The sequence below is a fragment of the Megascapheus bottae genome, chromosome 7 (genome assembly GCF_031878675.1).
Source record: "Megascapheus bottae isolate mThoBot1 chromosome 7, mThoBot2.hap1, whole genome shotgun sequence".
NCBI classification, from domain to species: domain Eukaryota; kingdom Metazoa; phylum Chordata; class Mammalia; order Rodentia; family Geomyidae; genus Megascapheus; species Megascapheus bottae.
This window is the reverse complement of record NC_143515.1, coordinates 34,674,077-34,696,270: the sequence shown is the minus strand read 5'-3', so window position 1 is coordinate 34,696,270 and position 22,194 is coordinate 34,674,077. Positions and strand designations below refer to the sequence as shown.

The 22,194-nt window shown below is 35.6% G+C and overlaps 1 protein-coding gene across 4 annotated transcripts in view; it reads left to right on the top strand.

Annotated features, from left to right (window-relative positions):
• The window catches only part of Znf638 (zinc finger protein 638), a 76,201-nt gene that overhangs the window by 14,110 nt on the left and 39,897 nt on the right, over positions 1 to 22,194 (top strand). For all 4 annotated transcript variants that reach the window (XM_090336728.1, XM_090336727.1, XM_090336726.1 and 1 more), the window contains 6 exons: positions 4,959 to 5,020; positions 11,131 to 11,169; positions 11,858 to 12,156; positions 14,677 to 14,948; positions 16,165 to 16,311; positions 17,091 to 17,213. In XM_090336728.1, coding sequence (XP_090192854.1) covers positions 4,959 to 5,020; positions 11,131 to 11,169; positions 11,858 to 12,156; positions 14,677 to 14,948; positions 16,165 to 16,311; positions 17,091 to 17,213 — 942 coding nt within the window. The remainder of the gene's footprint in view (positions 1 to 4,958; positions 5,021 to 11,130; positions 11,170 to 11,857; positions 12,157 to 14,676; positions 14,949 to 16,164; positions 16,312 to 17,090; positions 17,214 to 22,194) is intronic.

Sequence of the window (22,194 nt, the reverse complement as noted above, 5' to 3'; positions counted from 1 at the left end):
CTTGAGAAAGTCCAAGGACAGTGCTCAGGCCCTGAGCTCAAGCCCAGGACTGGCAAAAAAAAAAAAAAAAAAAAAAAAAAAAAGAACATGTCAGGTCCTAGGGTTTAATCCCTAGTTTCATGGGGAGAAAAAAATTACAGAGAAACAAAACATTCTACTCATTTTAGCAAATTGGCTAAAGTCTAGTAAAATAATAGTTGCCTTATCCCACCAAAAGAAATAAAGTATACTTTGAATAACATCTAAGTATTGAATTGAATATGAGGCTCTCTATCATACTGTGACTGGGCATACGGCATTATTTATACTTAATTATTTTGAACTTAGTTTACTGAAGAAAATAGATCTTGAAGTTTTAATTTTGTTTTGTAGCATAGAAAAGGTATGTATTTTTTCAGTATATTTATTGATACCAGTTTTGTAGCTGGATTCTATATTGAGGGCTAGGGCAGAAGTAAGGAGCTATATAAAATTTAGATGTTTCTAAGCAGCTTTACACTGCATTCATTCACTCAAGGAATTTTAAAAAATTAGAAACAAATGATTTGGTAATTTTTAAAAACTTGTTTGGATATGCTTTAGGTTTAGTGTTTCCATCTTCATTTTAGACTTTCATCAAGCTGGTTTATCAGTTTACTAATACATATTGTATATCTAACAGTATGTGATTTAGGTGGTAAAAGCCTGTAATCTAAGCTACATAGGACCATGAGGAGCATGAGGAAGATGTGGGATGATGTTGAATTGCGGCTTCCTCAGACCCCAGACCCTATGTGATAGCCGAACCAGGTCCTGGTGGCTCACACCTGTATCACTCAGAAGGCTGAGGTGTGAGAATCGAGGTCTGAAACCAACCCAGGTAGGAAAGTCAGAGAATTTAGGTTTGAAGCCAACCCAGGCAGGAAAGTCCCTGAGATTCTTTTTTTTTTTTTTTTGCCAGTCCTGGGCTTGAGCTCAAGGCCTGAGCACTGTCCTTGGACTTTCTCAAGGTTAGAGCTCTACCACTTGAGCCTCAGCACCACATCTGGCTTTTTCTATACATGTGGTACCAAGGAATCGAACCCGGGTCTTTGTGCATGCTAGGCAAGCACTTTAACCACTAGGCCAAACTTCCGGCCCTCTCCCTGAGACTCATATCTAGTTAATCACAGAAAAAGCCAGAAGTGGTACCGTAGCTCATATGGTAGCCTTGAACAAAAGGAGTTCAGGGTTAGTACTGGGGGCTAGAGTTAAAGCCCCAGGTCTGGGGGTTAAAAAAAAAGCCAAACCAAAAAGGTTGGGGGCATGGCTTAAATAAAGGACTTGAGTATAAATCCAGTTACCTCACCTCCCCCAAAGAAGTATACAAATATGCTTCTTGCATTAAAAGACTTAGAGTCAGGGGCCAGTGGCTCATTCCTGTAATCCTAGCTACTCAGGAGGCTGTGATCTTGGGGATCATGGTTCAAAGCCAGCCTGGGCGCAAAAGTCTGTAAGGTTCTTTATCTCCAAGTGATCACCAGAAAACTGGAAGTGGCACTGTGGCTCAATGTGGTAGAGCATGCTCAGGCTCATTCAAGCCCCATGACCAACCAAAACAACAACAACAACAATAATAATACAAATAATAATACAAATGGAGTGACCATTGCTAAATGCTCTAAACCTGTCTGGATTAGAGTGATCTAGAAGATAGGACTTCCTGGAATAGTTTCAAGGAGGATCTTGAATAATGAGTAGGCTTTACATAACCCTATCTGAGCAGAGAGGGACCTCTTCAGATGAAAGCAAAGGTTTTAAGAGAAGACTTTGCAGAGTCTTGAAAGGCTAGCCTAAAGGAGTTTAGATTTGAGGTTATTGAAGATACTGGGAAGTTTATTAGGTCTCTTGGTAAGTCAAGGGAAGTATTGAAAATGTTTTAAGGAAAATCCTAAAGTGTGTAAGTGAATAGAAATAGAACAGATGAGATAGTGCATCTAATAGGGCATTTCCTTATTCAAATGTTAGACAGTGGAAGCCTGAGTTAATAAGATCGCATTTGAGAGGGGAGAAGAAAAATTATGCAATGATATTAGACCTTATATAAAAAGTGACATTAAAAACTTTTCCTGTTTTTGTTTTTTTTAACCAGTCCCCGGCTTGACCTCAGGCCAGAGCATTGTCCTTGGGCTTTCTTTTTTTTTTTTTGCTACAATTTTTTAATATATTTTTATTGTAATTAATAAAAGGGTTACATGATATTTGCCAGATAGAATGTGTATTAATTTACATACATTGATACCCTTTCACATGTCTTGATACCCATTACCCTCCCCCCACCCACCACCCCTTTGGGCTTTCTTAAGTCTAGCGCTCTACCACTTGAGCCACAGCACCACTTTGGGCTTTTTCTTTGTATGTGCTACCAAGGAACCAAACCCAGGTCTTTGTGCATGCTAGGCAAGCACTCTACCACTAGACCAAACTCACAGCCCTCATATACCTTTTAATGATACATTGTATTGGGATTTACCTAAGTAATGAATTCTTCACTACCTGAATGGTCAGATGTTAAGTGTATGAACATGAATTTAATTGTTACAAATGACCTCTTTGATTTTTGTGTTTTATTTTGCTGTTTTAAAGTGTGCATATATTTGGTTTAAATATGTAGCCAACAAATATGAGTTACCAATTGTTTTTTCCCTACCAAGTATATGTGACAATGTCTTTGCTTCCTACCTTTGAGTTTTTCAGTTATAGCCTTGAAGATATATTTTGAAAATGTGTAAGTGTAAAATCAAATGCACAGTGAGTTTCCTTTCTAAATAGGGGTTCAAGTTTTAGAAGAACTTTTCTTGTTTTTCTAAAATTTTTTTATTTCGTTTGAGGAAGTATTGGTCAATATTTTCTGAGGTATAGGAGAATAGGAGAACAAGTTTTGATAATAAGTATTTTCTAATCCTGTGCAAATCTATACTCTAGGCAGCATCTTCCGATTAGTAGGTTAGTATTACCTTTTCCTGGAGAGGCAGTACTGCTTTTGAACAGTTAAGTAATCTGGTTATTAATACTGGAGAGACTAGAAATTGGTGTGGCATGGGTATATTTCCTGACTTTGAAGCAAGTGAGATTAGTAGTGAAGTAAAACCTGTTAAGAGTATTGTGTGTGTACATATGTGTTAAATTGAAGTGTATGTTTTAAATAGGACAACTATCACTCACCTTCAGCTGATAGTTGCTATAAGAATGCATATACAATATTATGATAGCTTCATGTTTTTAAGAAAAAAATTGAAAAATAGGGTATGCGGTAAAAATCTCTGGATGTCTCTGTTGGCAATTTACTCAAATTAAACATTTTACAACCCAAATAAATCATGCCCAATTCCTTGCCTGCTAGAGTGTCTGGTATACACAATATCCAGTTTATATGAAAGACATGGGTTTAGTACTTCTGGAAACTGACTGTTAATCTCTTTTAGCTTTCTATTTGTATCATTGTGGATGATATGCAAACATTTCTGTAGCTCACTCACAATCCATGAGACATATTGCTTCAGAGTTTGTCCTAACTTGTTGCTAAATGTTGCAATCATGCTCTTCAGACAGTTCTTGCCAAGGCAGAATTCAAAGTTAGTGTCAAATGTAGTTTTTTTTTTCCCTCCATATATTTTTCATTGTAATTAATAGAAGGGTTACATTATATTCACCAGATAGAAGGTGCATTACTTCACAAACATTGATACCCTTTCTCATGTCTTGGTCCCCATTTCCCTCCCCCCACCCTCCTCATCTTGTTTTCCCCCTTCCCTATCCTATTTCAAATAACCGAATACTCATAGATACAATATATCAGATACCAAGGTGAAATACTGTAACAATATGAGATAACCAAGGGACAGCAAAAGAGATGAGAGATAACATAGTACCTTAGGGACACCCACTCAACATATGGCTTTTGTTTCTATATCCTGGAGGTCCTTTCATTTAGCTTCATATTAGATGGCCTTATGTATCTAGGTTTTGTTCTATTGTAAATCTCTGCTAGGAGAGCCTAAGGTTTCTAGTGATTGTGACAAATGAGGGAAACCGTGGAGCCTATTCAACTGTAGTTTAACTGGGGAAACAAAATTTTACTTGAGGGGAGTTTTTAAAATACAGAGCTGTTTAGTAAATATTTTTCCTTTCCAAACACTGGAAGAACAATAAAACATTAAGTGATTAACATGTTGTTTTTAATTGTTTCACTTTGGAAGATGTATCTTTCAATACTGTATGGACTTTTTCTCCTCTTAACTAAAATGGTTCTCTTTCTATGAATTACTTACGATTATACATTGTAATGTTAGGGCAGATTTATTTGTAAATGAAGTAATATATAAGAAAACATTTTGTCTATCATAAACGTCCATTTGTAAGGGGTATTATATCTTTTAAGTCATGTTGCTTCCCTTTGAATTAAAAATAAAATAGGTTTGATCAATAGCAATTTTCATATTTTAAAAAATATTTATTTTCCAGTAGAGCAGGTACCTTATTTGGAATTCTGTTGGCTTATATTATGGTATTTTTTTGTTATTGATATTGCTAGTTTAAATTTTAAAGGCATAACACGTTACGATGCTATATTTTGAAGGTATTATGCCATATATACCACTTTATAGAATTTTTGATGTTCTCTGGAATGTTTTTATACTTGAGGTAAGTTGTTTTCTAATCTATGCTTTTATTTTCTCCAAATTTAAATTTCTATTAATTTCCCAATAAGTGCCCACAGGATATGACTTAAGCACATTTTTATACTAAAATATTTTAAAAGTGAGATACATTTTCATATGCATTTGTTCAGAGGCCTTTAATTTTTGTTGTGTACTTTTTATTGCGTGATCAACTGCTGTTTATTATTAAATTTGTTAAATAAAAAATATTTTGTCATTTGACAAAACTGTCAACATGAGAAATATTTTAATTTCAACACTTTTCTCCTTTTACAATAGGATTGGATTCAACATCAGAATACATCTACCCATATTGAGAGCTGTCGACAGCTACGTCAACAGTAAGAATTTGTTTTATAAGTGACATATTTACAAAGTAATTATATTCATATATAACTTAAGATGATTATTGTGATAATTTGTAAATATATATATATATATATATTTTTTTTTTGCCATTCTTGGGACTGTCCTTGGGGTTTCTCAAGACTAATGCTCTACCACTTAAGCCACAGCAGCCATAACACCAGCTTTTTTGTGTGTGTGGTATGGAGGAAAGGAACTCAGGGCTTCATGCATGCTAAGCAAGCACTCTACCACTAGGCCATTCTCCTGGCTTGTTTTTTGTCCTAACTGGATGTGGTGGCTCACACCTGTAACCCTAGCTACTCAGGAGGCTGAGAGCTGAGCATCTCAGTTCAGAGCCAACCTGGGCACTAAAGTTCATGAGACTCTAATCTCTAGTTAACCACTAGAAAACTGAACGTGATGTTGTAGCTCAAGGAGTAGGATGATAACCTTGAGCTGAAGAGCTCAGGGACAGCGCCCAGACCCAGAGTTCAGATCCTACAACTGACCAAAAAAAAAAAAGTTCTTACCTTCATCTCACTCTTTTGGTCCACTTTGAGTTAATTGTTGATCTCTAAACCAGTTATAGTGATATAGAAATAAGATATACCTCTTTTGCTGGTATCATGCCTTCTTTGAAAACTGAGTACAATAAGCTCTAATTGAGACACACAGATCATGTAGACTAAAAGTAGAAATTGGTCTTGCTTGGTTCCTTAAATAGATATCTTTCTCGATGCTTTACAAATAAACATGGAGGCAACTGTCAGTACTCATTACTGGTTTTGATTGTTTTGTGCCAGTATAGGGCTTGAACTTAGAGACTCATACTCACCTGGTCCTTTTGCTCAAGACTAGTGTTCTACATTTGAGCCACTCCTCTACTTTGGCATTTTGGTCATTAACTGGAAATGAGAGTGTTTTACTTTTATTTTCTTGCTAGCTTTAAATTATAATCTTAATGTTTTAGCCTCCGAGTAGCTAGGATCACGTGTATGAGTTACTGGCATCGCATTATCATTTTAAGTCTTTTTATTCATGTTTTGGAATTTTCTCAAGGATCTCCAGTGGTTCTAGAAATTCTGGTCACCTATAATGTTCAGGAGTGTCTTAGTGTGATTCTAGGATTCCAAATTCTCTATTGACAAAATCTCAAATTTAAGATTTGGCTTTCTAGACAGAGCTCCTTCTTTTCCAAAAATATACTTTATTTTTCACAACATTAATTAACTGGAGCTGACTATGTAGAGATGGAATAGATAGATAGATAGGGAATAGAGAGTATAGGTAGTATGTAGAATATAGGGAAGAGTAGCTATAGAAGGAGTAGTTATCTCTCAAGAGAACCAGGGAACCTCTAAGTGAAGAGGTGTTTGCCAAAAGTTAACAACAGAGTTCACAGCAGTGGCATTCTGAGAATAAGGCATTAGGAGTGGTAATAAGTAGTGAACAAATAGCAATGAAAAAAACAATAGTGAAAAATATTTCGGTCCCTATGTTGGTCACTGAAGACATGCAGAAGATGAGCTTTAGCCTTGGTAGACCTAGAGTAGTTCAGCATCCTAGAGTCAGCATAATTGACTCTTTGTTAAATTCTGAAAAGTTGTCTTCTGGAATGTCTTACATTCTGCACTTTACTGTTTGTTTCCTCTATGTAATTTATTTATTTTAAAACAAATTATTATACACTTATTTTTTTCCTCAGTGGTAGTGGAGTTTGAACTCGGAGCTCTGTACTTGCTAGACAGGCAGTCTACCACTTGAGCCACACTTTGAGCCTTAAAATTTGTTGTTGTTACAAATACTTCAGAGGTAAAGTCTAATTTTATTGTATCACATTGGGACACAGACAATGTCACTTACTTTTCTCTTAACCATTATATTTGCCTGCATATGGAGTATCATGCTTCTAAGATAAGTTTTTGGCTAATTATGCAATATATTGTGTAGTGTACTGAGATGAGACTGTTTCTATAGTTAACCAGGTATAAATCTAAAACATAACCAGCATGAAAAAAAAGATTTCTTTTTAAGGTAGAGTCCTGATGTATGTAGTCCAAGCTGGCCTTCAATTTGGTATCCTTCGGCTTGTACCTTTTGAATGCTGGGATTATTGGAATGAACTGCCATACCCAGTTTTCCAACTTTTTTTTTTTTTTTTGCCAGTCTTGGATTTGAACTCAGGGTCTGAGCACTGTCCTTGGACTTTCTCAAGGCTAGAGCTCTACCACTTGAGCCTCAGCACCACTTCTGGCTTTTTTTTCTATATATGTGGTACCAAGGAATTGAACCCGGGTCTTGGTGCATGCTAGGCAAGCATTCTACCACTAGGCCAAACTCCTGGCCCCATGTTTTCCAACTTTTGAATGTAGTCCTCCAGGTCTTGTGAAGTCTTCCTGGGGAGCTCCAGAAACTTACTAACACTATTATATGTTTATAATCAACTATATTTCTAGTGTGAGAGGCCAAAGACTTGTACATATTAAGTAACTGACTTTAAAGTAAGTGATTATCAAATGATAACATCTAAAAACCCAGTTTTGGGGCTTGGCATCTGGTCTGGTGGTAGAGTACTTGCCTAGCATGGTTTGATTCCTTGGTACCGCATACATAGAAAAAGCCAGAAGTGGCGCTGTGGCTCAGTGGTAGAGCCCTAGCCTTGAGAATGCCCCAGGACTAGCAGCTAAATAAATAAATAAAATCCAGTTTTGTTTTATTACAAGTGCCGTACTTTTGAAAGTGTCATAAGAACAGTAGCATTGAAGCTGGGTGTGACATCTCATACCTATAATCCTAGCTACTCAGTAGGCTGAGATCTAAGGATCAAGGTTCAAAACCAGCCCGGGCACAAAAGGACCTAAGACTTTTATCTCCAACTAACCTCTAGAAAACAGAAGTGGGGCTGTGGCTCAAGGATAGGGCCGTAGCCTTTGACTTGTAGAGCTCAAGGACAATGCCCAGGCCCAGGGGTAGCATGGTAGCCTTGAGCTGAATGAAGATCCCAGGGACAGCACCTAGGCTGAGTTCAAGCCCATGAGCCACAAAAAAAAAAAAAAAAAGGAATAGAAGCTTTGATACTTTCTTGGAAGGTATCAAATAATTATTTTTTAAAATATGGGAGTAAATGAAATAAAATTATCCATGTGTTAGAAATAGTGGACATGGGGTGGTGGGTACATTGGATCAAAGTTGACTATTTTTATAGTTTGTTACCTCATCGTAGAAGATGGTCCAGACAGCATATCTACTCCCAAAGCAAGAAGGAAACAGAAGTCTTCTTAGAATCCTATTAATCATGTACTTGTGTCTCATTGATTGGGACCCTTTACTATCTTTATCCTAGATAAGCTAGAAAGTAAGTAATATGTTTGTACAGAGGTAGACAAGGAAAAGGAGAAATGAAAAATTACTGACTTACAGACTCAAAGGAACATAGGCTCAATGGTTTCCCTCATTTGTCATAATTAGTATAAACCTTAGACTCTCCTAGCAGAGGTCCACAATAGGTCATAACCTAGGTACATAAGGCCATATAGGTGAGGCTAAATGAAAGGACCTCCAGGATATGGAAACAAGAGCTATATAATGTGTGATTGATGTTCTTAATGTACTATGTTATTTCTCATCTTTTTTGTTGTCCCTTGGTTTCTCATATTGTTACAGTATCACCTTGTTGTCTGGTATATTGTATATATGTTTTTGTTTATTTGAAATAGGATAGGGAAGGGGGAAAACAAGATGGGGGGGTGAGGGGAGGGAAATGGGGACAAAAACATGAGAAGGGTTATCAGTGTTTGTGAAATAATGCACCTTCTCTCTGGCGAATATAATGTAACCCTTCTATTAATTACAATAAAAAAAAAAACTAGCAAAGCCAGGCACGGTGGCTCACACCTGTAATCCAGGCTGAGATCTGAGGATCAAGGTTCAAAGCCAGCCTGGGCACAAAAGGACCTGAGACTCTTATCTCCACTTCTAGAAAATAGGAAGTGTGGCTTGGCTCAAGGGTAGGGTGGTAGCTTTGAGCTGAAGAGCTCTGGGACAGTGCCCAGGCTGAGTTCAAGCCCCATGACCCACCAAAAAAAGAAAAAAAAAAGCAAAAAAAAAAAATTACTGGCTTAATATGCTAACAGTATGTGCGGCAAATAGTAGAGTTATTGATTGATTGATTGATTGCCAGTTCTGGGGCTTGAACTCAGGGCCCGAGCACTGTCCTTGGGCTTTCTCAAGGTTAAAGCTCTTATCACTTAAACCACAGCACCATTTCTGGCTTTTTCTGTGTTTGTGGTACCAAGGAATCAAACCGCAGTCTTTGTGAATGCCAGGCAAGCATTCTACCACTAGGCCAAACTCAGCCCATGAAGAATATTTTATTGCTTCTAAAATTTTTATTTTTATTTTTATTCTTATTTTCTTTACCTAGTAAGGTGATTTGTTGAGTTTACCACCTCCATTTTCCTACCTTTCACCTTGGTACTGAAATTATATTCTTGAATATTAGTGATTTTAATGATTTACTGTAATCACTATGCTTTTTATCTATTAAGAGTACTGATTCTCTAGGCATATTAAGGATAATGCCTTTCTCAGGCTTGTATTATTCTAAAATCTTCTCTTTTTTTGTCTGTAATTATATCCTTTTTCTCCTTAAGTGTTGGTATAAATAAGATTCTGTTGTCAATCCTGTTGTTTCTATTTCTCACTCTTATTTTTCTTTTTGGCCAGTCATGAGGCTTGAACTCAGGGCCTGAACACTATTCTTGGGCTTTTTCCTCAAGGCTAGCACTCTGCCATTTGAGCCACAGCACCACTTCTGACTTTTCTATGTATGTGGTACCAAGGAATCAACCCAGGTCTTCGTGCATGCTAGGCAAGCACTTTACCACTAGGCCAACCTCCTGGCCCTCATTCTTACTTTTCTTATAATTTCATTGTTGTTATCGAGATGTTGTACAAGAGGGTCATTTCATAAGTCAGGAAGTGAGTACATTTGCTCCGCCTCCTCCTGGTTTCCCCCTCCTACTCTTAATACTATATAGCTATGGCTTCTAATTGACTAATTTCTAATTATCTTAGTTCTCATCCTTCTAATTTCAGACATTAAAAATTGAGGAAACGGTCATCTGTTTTCCTTGCTTCAGAAATGTTCATGAGTTCTCTTATTCTTTATTTGTGTATAACTTCATTACTTGATTTTCTGGTCTTCTACAGTTTGGCTCTACTCATGTTATCCTTTCAAAGTTTTCCTTATAACTTCTTTCAGTCATTTTCATGCTAAGGCAGACTAGTTCTAGGAATAGAACCCTATTTTTTTTTTCCTGTTTGTATATTTCTACTAGATGAAATATAATCTGAGCCTTGCCTGCTCACAGACCTTTTTAAAGATTTCTTGAAAACCACCCCTTTCTATGTGTTCTGTTCTGATTCCTCTTACATGTATTTCTACAAGGATTATTGTGTAATAAGAAATACCCTTCACATGTGTTCTGTGAGATGCTATATCGAACCAGAAAATGGCATCTGTAAGGTAGCCCTTTTAACTCTACACTTAAGCTTATGTATTGTACCTTTTCTGGGTGTGCTGGTTGGTTGCTTTTATTTGTTTGTTTTGTTTTTTATCTTTCTATCTTGGGACGTGGACTCAGGGCTGAATACTGTCCTTGGCTTTCTCAAGGCTAGAGCTGTACCACTTGAGCCACAGCACCACTTCCGGCTTTTTTCTATGTATGTGGTACCAAGGAATTGAACCCAGGTCTTCTTCGTGCATGCTAGGCAAGCACTCTACCACTAGGCCAAACCTGCAAACTGGTTGTTTTTTTAATTAAATCTTTAGGCCTTGGAGAATAATTTTCCTAATATATTTACTGGCATAATGTCTTGTTTAAGGGGACCTCGTGGCACAATGGTAGTGCGTCTGACTCCATAATAACTTGTTTATTAGTTAGATACAAAATGATATTATAATAAAAATTTTATATTTTATTTTGATATGCTATTAAATTGTTTTGTAAGTTTAGGCTAGTCCTAATATGTGTATTGCAGGTACAGATTGAGTCCTAATAGTCTATTTAAACTTTATTACTATTGTTTATTTTCAAAATAGATACCCTGATTGGAATCCTGAGATTCTCCCGTCACGAAGGTAAATAACTTTAAAACAGTGTTATTACTGAATTTCTTATTTCTTTGTCTTTTTATAGCCAATTCTGGTATTGAAAGCTCAGGGTGTAGGCTGTGTCCCTGAGCTTTTTTTTTTGTTCAAAGTTAGTGCTCTACCACTTGAGCAAAAACTACTTCTAGCTTTTTAGTGGTTAATTGGACATAGAGTCTCACAGACATTCTTGCCCAGGCTGGCCTTGAACCATAATCTTCAGATCTCTGCCATCTAAGTAGCTAGGATTACAAGCATGAGCCACTGGCACCCAGCACTCGATTTCCTTTTAAAAATATTAAAAAAATTATTCTTTGAGATTGTGTTCCACTTGCATCCTTTTTTTCAAAAAGTGGGTACATGCAACCCTCAACAAATCTTTAATATTCTAACTTAAATATTAGAATGTGATTTTGTCAGTGAATTGCTTTGTTTTATTCTGACAGTAATGTTATGCTTGTGGGATCTTTGATTGCATGACTTGAAGACTAGGAGTGGTCTTTAGTTGGTATAGGGAAAGAGGCTAAAAAAATGCATGGTGATACTTTGTAAACTAGGAAAGCAAGTGTTCTAAGCATCTATTTGTTCCATACATACAGGACTGAATTATATCATAATAAATTGTTTTTTTGCTTTGTATACATTAAATTGCTGAGTTTTTTCTCCCTTTATTTTGTAGAAATGAGAGCAATAGGAAAGAAAATGAAACTCCAAGAAGACGTTCTCATTCCCCCAGTCCTAGGCATTCTAGAAGATCAAGCTCAAGTCATAGGTTTCGTCGATCTCGAAGCCCAATACGTTACACATACAGACCAAGAAGTCGAAGTCCCAGATTATGCCATCGTTTCATTTCTAGATACAGATACAGGTCCAGATCACGTTCACCATGCCGAATTAGAAATCCATTTAGAGGCAGTCCAAAATGCTATCGATCAGCTAGTCCTGAAAGGATATCAAGGAGATCAGTGAGATCATCAGGTACATTTATGCACATGAAACTACTTTAAAAATGTTAGCTCCTGTTTGGGTTTTAAGAATTAAACTGTCCATCAAATTTTAAAATTGTTGCATGAAATCTCACTGACATCTCAGAGGTTATTTTTGTAACTTTTCAAAAAGTAGAAGAGTGTTGGTGTAAAAACATTGTAGTTTGCCTTATTTATTTATGTGTTTATGTATTTATTTATTTATTTTTTTGTGGATCATGGGGATTGAACTCATCCCTGAATTCTTCAGCTCAAGGCTACTGCCCTACTCCTGAGCCACAGTCCCACTTGTCATTTTTCTAGAGGTTAATCTTTTCTAGAAGTTAATCCGTAGATAAGAGTCTCAGGTCCTTTTGTGCCCAGGCTGGCTTTGAACCTTGATCCTTAGATCTCAGCCTACTGAGTAGCTAGGATTACAGGTGTAATTTTGAACTTAAAAGTACTCATATTTAGGGTAAGTATGTCTTACTTATTCTTTATCTATTTAATGACCTTTCCATTAGGATATATATGAAGATAGGTATATATACTCTGCAATGAAAGATAATTGTTACTGTTTAGGAAGTACTCTGAACATTTCCTTTATAGTTCTTAATATATTCTAGGATTGATTATGAATAGAAATAGTTGAAATGTATATAGCAGTTTTTATCAGTGGTCCAAGATCCTTAGGGGTGCACAATAACTTTTTGTTGTTGTTGTTTTGGTTGGTCTGGGCCTTAAATTCATGGCTGGGGCCTTATCTTCTGAGCTGGTTTAGTTTTTTTTTTTTTTGCCAAATGTGGGGCTTGAACTCAGGACCTGAGCAGTCCTTGGACTTTTCTCAAGGCGAGAGCTCTACCACTTGAACCACAGCACCACTTCCAGCTTTTTTCTATGTATCTGATACCAAGGAATTGAATCCAGGCCTTTGTGGATGCTAGGCAAGAACTCTAGCACTAGGCCAACCTCCTGGCCTGAGCGTCTTTAGTTTTAACTTGCGCCACAGCACCACTTCTAGCTTTTTCTGAGTAGAAAGTTTATTGGAGCTGAGAGTCTTATGAACTTTCTTGCCTAGGCTACCTTTAACCTGAGATCCTAAGCTGTCAGTCTCCTGAGTAGTTAGGATTGCAGGCATGAGCCACTAGTAGTGCCTGGTACTTTATTTAGAGTACTATAAGTTGATTCTCTCCATACTGTGTTTGAGGAAATATTAAGTGGTAAGGCTTATCTCACTTTTTGTTGTTGTTATTTTGGTTTGGTATGGTTTGGTTTGGTATTAGGAATTATTTTCTAAATAAAAACCTTAGTGTGTTATTAAAATTTATTTTAAATACTTCAATTTTTTCTATAGTAAAGAACAATAAATATAACAAAATACTTTAGTTTCCTCATTGTAAAACGATTCAACAAAGAATTTAGGATTACTGTTAAAATGGAAACTCATTCAGTAAAGTTATTTGATGTTAAAAACCTTTTGCATGGTTAATGACTAAGAACTTTTTTGTATGTATATGTGTTCTATGTTGGGTTTGAGAATACTTTTTTGGGGGGGAAGAGGGGTTGGTCGTGGGGCTTGAATTCTGGGCCTGAGCTCTTCAGGTCAAGGCTACTACCCTGCCCCTTGAGCCACGGCCCCACTTCCCATTTTCTGGTGGTTAATTGGAGAAAAGAGTCTCACAGTCTTTATTGCCTGGGCTGACTTTGAACCACAATCCTCAGATCTCAGCCTCCTGAGTAGCTAGGATTACAGGCATGAGCCACCATGTTCAGCCTGAAAATACTTTTGTGTGACAAATATTAATGCTTTTTCATAATTTCATGAGATGGTTTTTAAAATTCTTTTTAACTGGCTGGGAGTTTGGCCTAGTGGTTAAAGTGCTTGCCTAGCATGCACGAAGACCCGGGTTCAATTCCTTGGTACCACATGCATAGCAAAAAGCCGGAAGTGGTGCTGAGGCTCAAGTGGTAGAGTGCTAGCCTTGAGAAAGTCCAAGGACAGTGCTTAGGCCCTGAGCCCAAGCCTAGGGCTGGCAAAAAAAAAAAAAAGAAAGAAAGAAAAAAATTCTTTTTTTTTTTTTAAATTTAATTAATTAATTAATTAATTTATTTTTTAATTGTAATTAGTAAAAGGGTTACATGATATTTGCCAGATAGAAGGTGCATTAATTCACATACATTGATACCCTTTCACATGTCTTGGTACCCATTTCCCTCCCCCCCACACCCTCCACCCATCTTGGTTTTCCCCCCTTCCCTATCAAATTTCAAATAACCAAATACAAATAAATTCAATATATCAGATAACAAGTGAGATACTATAACAATATGAGATAACCACGGGACAGCAAAGGAGAGACAACATAGTACATTAAGGACAACAATCATTCGTTATATAGCTTTTGTTTCAATATCCTGGAGGTCCTTTCAATTAACTTCATACTATATGGCCTTATGTATCAAGATTTTGCTCTATTGCAGAAAAAATTGCAAAAAAATTCTTTTTAACTGAAGTTATATCCTTTTTTTCTAGAGCGAAAAAAGGCATTAGAAGATGTAGTGCAACGATCTGGACATGGGACAGAACTTATAAAACAGAAGCATCTTGAGTCAATTGATAAAGGACTTTCACCAGCACAAAAGCCTAAGAGTATCACTGGGATGAAGCCATCAGTTAAATCTGTAAGCTCTGCAAAGAGTGATTCAAGTGTAGGACATTCTGTTCGTAAATCTAAGAATCTAGAAGATGTCACCTTACCAGAATGTAAACAGGCGTCTAGTAAAGCTCTTTCTCTTCAGCGTAAGGTCAGTAATTTAGTCATTAGTGCAAATATACATTTGTTTTTGAGGCAGAAGACAAAAATTTCTGAATCTTGTCACATTCCCAATAACTATTTTATTAGGTTCCCTTATGAATGTAATAAAAGTTCAAAAACTGAAAATTTCATAGCTTAGAAATACCAGAAATTTGGCAGATGGATTTGTCAGAAGAAAAACAAAACAGCCCACTGTAGTCAGATATGGTATAATGGAGTGATAATCTTTTCACTCCAGGGGCTGGGGCAAGAGGATTACAAGTTTGAGGCCAGCCTGAGCTACATAGCAAGTGTCTGACTCAATAGCAACAACAAAAAAACCCCACCCAAAAGTGAAAGTGAAAAAACCCTTATGATGGTTTGATAAAATTTCTGTTAGCTTGATAAACAGATTTGATTGGGAAAGTAAATGTAATTAGCAGCCTTTCGTGATTGCATTCTTTTTCAGCAGGCTGTAAGAGGGAGTTTTAATGAAAACTGACCATTGTTTTATACTTTCTTTAGTAGTATGAAGTCACAAACTCTTAAAATAGTGTGGAGTAGTTGGCTTTTTGGTTTCCTGGTTTATTGGTATATTTTTACTATAACCTACTGGTTGTTGTACCAAGATAATTACCTTGTATATTTTCTTAAATTATTACTAATGTTAAAATACATTCATTCTAAGGCTATCAGAATAGCTCACTAAAAGGCTCTATTTTTAGTGTATTCTAGTACTTTGCCATTTTCAAATATTTAGGTGTTCATTGCTCTCAGATTTGTTTAAATACATTTGAAGACTTGAAATTTACTATTTCTTGCTTCAAAGAGGTTGTATTCAAATGGGTAAACTTTTAATAATTTAATTATAGAAGTTCAGAGAACTTGGAGATGGAATGTTGAATGTAGGGAAAATTTTGAAGAGGCAAGACTCTTCAGAGTCTCATAAGGTGGTGTATATATAGTCTTTTGTTTCAAGACTTAGGTGGTGGCCATTGAAATTTTTTTTTTAGTTAATTTTTAACTAAAAATGATATTGTAGTATATCCAGATTTATATAATACATATGCATTATTTGAAATATGCCTATATAGATATTTTCAATTAGAATATAGACTATAAAAGCCTTTAGGGCTAAAATGAATAGTAGAAATTATACAGGGAATTATTATCATTGTACTTTGTGGCTTATTTGATTTTTTTTTTAATTTTCACTTTAAAATTAGCTTCGAAAAGAGCAATCTTTGCATAATACTTCAGTTCTTCTTGTATCTGAACTACCAGAGGATGGCTGTAATGAAGAAGATATTAGAAAAGTATTTCAGCCATTTGGAAAAGTTAATGATGTCCTAATTGTTACTTCTAAAAAAGAGGTGAGTCATTCAGTCTGTTTCAGAAATTCATACAAAGTTGCTGCTGTTGTGATTGTATGAACTGTAGTTGTTTATACTATATATAATTGTTTACTGATATTTATGTAAAGATTTTGCATCTTTTATGTTCACAAAGAGAAAACTACAGTCCCAAAGAATTACTTATTTCTTATTCTGTAAAGGGCCATATAATAAATATTTTAAATTTTGTGGGCTAGCCATAGGATCACAATTCTTTGTCACTGTGCTCTAAAAACAGGTGTAGATGTGCAAGTGAGCAAGCATGATTATAGTCCAAAAAGTATATAAAAATGTCATACCATAGCTTATACCAGTAAGTTATACTAAAATAAATGAATTGATTTTTGTTCATGTATAGGCTATATTTTAATTGTTTGTGTGACAATATTTTAGAACTAATAATAACCTTAGACTGAGCAAAACATAAATTTGTGAGTTAGGAAAAGGAATGTAACAATAATGTCAGAGCAAATCTTTGACTTCCCTCTTGTTGATTTCACATTGCCTTCCAATTTCTTCTTACTCTGTTAGCTACCTGTGTTCCTCTTCTTCTGGCAAAATGGAATAGAAATTCTATGAAGTTAAATGTCCATTCTGTATGTGAAACACCAACACCGTGGTGTAATATAAGAGAAACAGAATGACCAGGTCTTTGAGATAATTGCATAGTTTCATGAAATACAAATAAGTATTAGGCCCAGTATAAAATGTAGGGTTTTAAAAGGTAGATGTTTGACTAAAAATAAATTTTATTTTAGGCTTACTTGGAAATGAAATTTAAAGAAGCAGTTACTGCAGTCATGAAGTATATTGAAACAGTGCCTCTTCTGATAAAAGGAAAAAATGTGAAAGTATGTGTTCCAGGGAAGAAAAAAGTACAGGTAAATTTAATTTAGATCATAATACTCTATTTTGTGACTTTGGCAGCAGATTCACAGGCATTTTCTAATTTTGTGTTATGTATGTTAAATTATATGGTTTCATAGTCTCATGCTTGTCATTTAATTCTTTGTGTGGTGCTATATGTAGTTGGGCCTCCTGGAGGCCCCTTATCCAATTGTTCCCAGTCCTTGAGCACTGCCTTCTTCTCACAGGTAGGCCCCAGACTTGATTTCTAAAGCCATATTTGAGGTTCTGCTGATATAATTTTTGACTAGCAAAATCATAGACTATGTACTTCAAGGCCTTTTGTTTTATTAAAAAATATTGACATTTATGATTTTGGTCTTTCTAGACCATTCTATGCTTAATTGTCCATATATAATGTAGAAATCCTTAAAATATCCAGTAAGTTTGTGTGTATATGTTCTTTTGTTTGTTTGCTTGTTTTCCTTAGAAAGCCTACTTTGTATAGCATGGATTTCCTAATAATAGTTTAACTGACAGTAGATAAGTACATGTAAATTTTTTCTTTATAACTTCTGTGTGTTATTTTATATGATTTACAAGTCATTATACTAGTTTCTTATTTATTGATTTTTTAAAAGAATATCTATGTTCTATTACTGTAAATAAAATTTGCTCATTGTATATTTTCTTCTTTTTTTTTTTTTTTTGCCAGTCCTGAGGCTTGAACTCAGGGCCTGGGCACTGTCCTTGGACACCTTTTGCTCAAGGCAAGCACTCTGCCACTTGAGCCACTTCTGCTTTTTCTGTGTATGTGGTTCTGGGAAATCAATTTCTCAGGGCTTGTGTGTATGCCTGGCAAGCATGTTTCTACTTGGTAACGCTCCTAGCACTCATTGGACACAGGACATCTTTATATTTATGGCTGCATTTTAAGGGGATACCCATATGGAATGTATTATACAATAATATTCAACTGCCTTGCCTACAAAGTAGCTGTAATAATTGATACCTTTATAATTTATGAGAGGACTGTTATTTCTATACTATCAATTTAACATGTTAATTTCCTATTTTGAAATAGCAAAAAATGGTAAATTGACATTTTTCTGATTACTAGTGAACTTGACCGTATTTTATATTAATTAGCTATATCTTATATAATGGTTTATTTAGCAAGTGGTTTTTATTTTTTCCCATTTTTTTGTTTCTCTTTTGTTCTGAAACAGGGTTACACTATGTGTAGCCCAGGCTGGCCTCAAACTGGCACTCCTGCTTGAATCTCCTGACTACTGAGATTATAAGTGTGCACCATCATGACCAGTTTTCCAATGAGTTTTTTCTTCTCTTTCTTTCTAAAAATTATCATTAAGTAGTTGTACAAAAGGTTTCAATTCAGCAAGTCAATTTATAAGTACAGTGCATCTTTGTCAGTGTCACTCATTCCACTGCTCTCTCCCATCTTTCCCAGCTTTATTCATACCCTCAAGTTTTGTGGTTCTTTTTCTGCATATATACCCACCTTCCCTCTCTTTGTATGTTCATCCTCCATTGGGTTTTATCATAAATGAAAAAAATAAAATCTCTGGATGCAGTAGGCTCACATTTAATTCTAGCTATTTTGGAAGTTGATATTGGGAAGGTTTCATTATAGGCCAGCCTAAGATATCTGTAAGATCCCTTCTCACTTGTAGCTGGGTGTGGTGATGCATGCCTGCTTTGGGAAGCTGGGTTTGGGTGGATCAAAGTTCCACACCAGTCTTGGCAGGAAAGCTTTTCAGTGGAAAAGCTCAGTATTTTGGTATGAACTTGTTATCCCAGCTACAGTAGGATGCTTAAAATAGGAGAGTCAAGGTGTAGGCACATTTCTAGGCAGGTAAAAGTAACTAGCTGAGAGCTAAAAGTGGTGCTCTGCAAGTGCAAGGCCCTGAGTTCAAATCTAATGCTGTTAAAAAAAATTAACTTGACAGGTGTTCATTTTAAGTATTCTATATAAAAAGTATTTCCGGGCTGGGAGTTTGGCCTAGTGGTAGAGTGCTTGCCTAGCATTCACGAAGACCCGGGTTCGATTCCTCGGTACCACATGCAAGGAAAAAAGCTGGAAGTGGTGTTGAGGCTCAAGTGGTAGAGCTCTAGCCTTGAGAAAGTCCAAGGACAGGGCTCAGGCCCTGAGCTCAAGCCCAGGACTGGGGGAAAAAAAAAAGTATTTCCTTCTATGTTGCTTGTGTGTGTGTATGTACATATACATATATATAGTTTTAAATTTCTGCATAGTATTTATTTTCTACTTTTGTTGATAAAAATAATAGAAGACATTTTCTATAGCAGTGCCAAAATGATGGCCTTCCAAAGTTTTTAAATTTTTATTACTTGTGGTATCAAATGTGATTGGGCCAATAGTATTTCCAAAATAGGTAACAAATTAGTTCCACTATTTGCATCTAAACTATGTTTTCCCTATGTACATGGGTGTTTGAGATTATGTAATTATATCAGCTTATTTTTTATATTAAATTCATTTTCTTTATTAAGGTTTAAACACAGTACATCCACCTTGCTAGACAATCCCTCACGCAAGCCATACTCCCAGTCCTTGTTTTGATTAATTTTGAACATGTATCTGAGTTTTAGCATCAGTTCAGGTTTTCTGAAAACTTCTTATAACACTTCCAGTTCAGAAACATGATTTGTCTATTCATTTACTTAAGTTTCATGTTTTTTAGTAAGTTTTTTATTTTCTCCATGAAGTACTTACGTATTTGGGTGAAGTTAAGCTTGTTTAATATACGTATAATAGTTGTATAGCTACTAGAGAAAGAATATTTTTTTCTCGTGCGTTTTCTGAGTATTTACTGCTGGGGTAACTCATCATCCTATGTTTTGCCTACAGCATATATGCCACATATTTATTTTTGTTTTTCTATTTTTGATAATGAAGTATGTAGTATACCTGGCTAAATATCAGTTTTATCATTTATTTTTCCTTCCAACTAAGAGAAACTACAGAGGTTTATTAAATAAGATGTAGATTCATTTCATAACAAGAAATCTGTAGGTAGATGCATAATATCAGGAGTCTAACCTTTTTTTTTTTTTGCTCCACTACCTTTAGCATGTAGCTTTCATCTTGAATTGTAAAATGGTTGCTGTATCTTCTGGCATCATTTCTATCTTCCCAGCAGAAAGGAAGGAATAAAAATCAGGAGGAAAATGGATTTGAAACCATGAGTTCCTCCCAAATATTGGCCTATTTAATTTGCCAGAACTACTGTACATGGCCATCTAGTTGCAGAGAAGGTTAAGGAGAAGCAAGAATTGAATGCATAATTTAAGAGTTTAAACTTTATCCTGTCAACAGGTAAATGTTACTAAAGGGTTTGAACATAATGATATGGATTAATTAAAGTGATTCATCTGAAAGTGGATGAATTAGGCCTGTAAATATTGTAGCACAGTCAGTACTTTGATTAAAGGGGAGAGAAAATAAGAATACTTAAGTTCATAAGAAAACTCAAATAATTCAACTACCTAGTGTGTTAGCAGTAATCAATTCTAGTAGATTAGTAATTTTGAAGATAAGATAGAAAGGAAAAATAAATTGTTCCTTTGAGCATCAAGCAAGATCCAGCTGATTTTTAAGTTTAGAGAGCTGGACAGAAGATCAGGAGTTAGCTAATCATTAAATTTGTAGAACTTGGAGGCCACTTGTGTTTCATCTTTAAAAGTTTAATCTAGCAAAATATGTAAAGATATATTTGAGGAAATTGAATGGTTCAACAAATAAAAATCCTCTCGGGTGACTTTTGGTAGATTTGGTGATGTAACAACTTAAATCTTAGGAGCTCAACTGTATTTACTGTAATAGTTTCATAGAAAAGAACAGGGAAAAAAATATCAGTATTAGAAAGTAGAAAATATACCAACTTCCTGTCAGAAACATTGATGTTCTTTGACTGCATATGGTTTGGATGGTGTTGACTTGGAGACTTAAACAGCTAACTCGTGACTCCTCTGTTGTGATAGAGCAGCATGCCTAGGGATTGACTGGAAGGGAGTCTCCAACAGAACTCTGATTCTCTGATTATACCTGCTTCAGATTGGAAGTATATCTTTTTGACCTGTTAACACAGTAAGTGGAAGCTAAGAAGCTTCCCTGTTACAGCAAACCAAAAGTAACCTGGAAGCCTAAGTGCAAACTGGGCACTGCTGTATATTTGTGGTCCAGATCCTAACTTTTGGCATAGATAATAGATAGTAGAAACAAAGGGAACTTAATCTGCCCACTTTAGATGTTAAAACTGTCTCCTACTATGATTAACCTCTCAATGTTACTGCTTTTTACAATCAATACTATCACAGAAGAATCAGAATGCATTTGTGTAATCCTCATGAAACAAAGTTACCTTAAATAATAAGTCAAAATACCTCCATACTTAACAGTGACTCTTCACTGATTTGTGTGTGGGTGAGCACACTCATACACTGATATAGTAAACTCTGTCTGGGCACTGTTCCTTAGCTTTTGTTGCTCAGAGTTAGTTCTCTGCCACTTTGCTCTACCTCCTACTTTTTGGTGGTGAATTGTAGATAAAAGTCTCATCCACTGTGCTGTCTGGCCTAACCTGGCTTTGAACTAGTCTTCATATTTCAGCCTCCTAACTATGTAGGATTTCAAGTATGAACCACTAGCTCTCAGCTTTTTTTTAAGTAAATTTTCTGTATCATTACCAATAGTTTGATGAAAACATTCTTTCCTCCTCCTTCAAGAAATAGCTACAGGTTTATACTAAAATTTCTCAAAAGGGGTCAAAGCCCTTGATATATAGAAAAGTGGATTTTCTAATACACATATTTAATATTTTCAAGAAGATTTGGATATTATATCTAAAACTAAATAGTTAACTAAGATAGAAGATAGCATGGAAATTAAAGATGTTTAGAGAAAGTGAACATTTGAGTATTACAGAAATCTAAGGCGTTAAAGAGAGAAAACTGATAAGATGCAGTTAACAATCA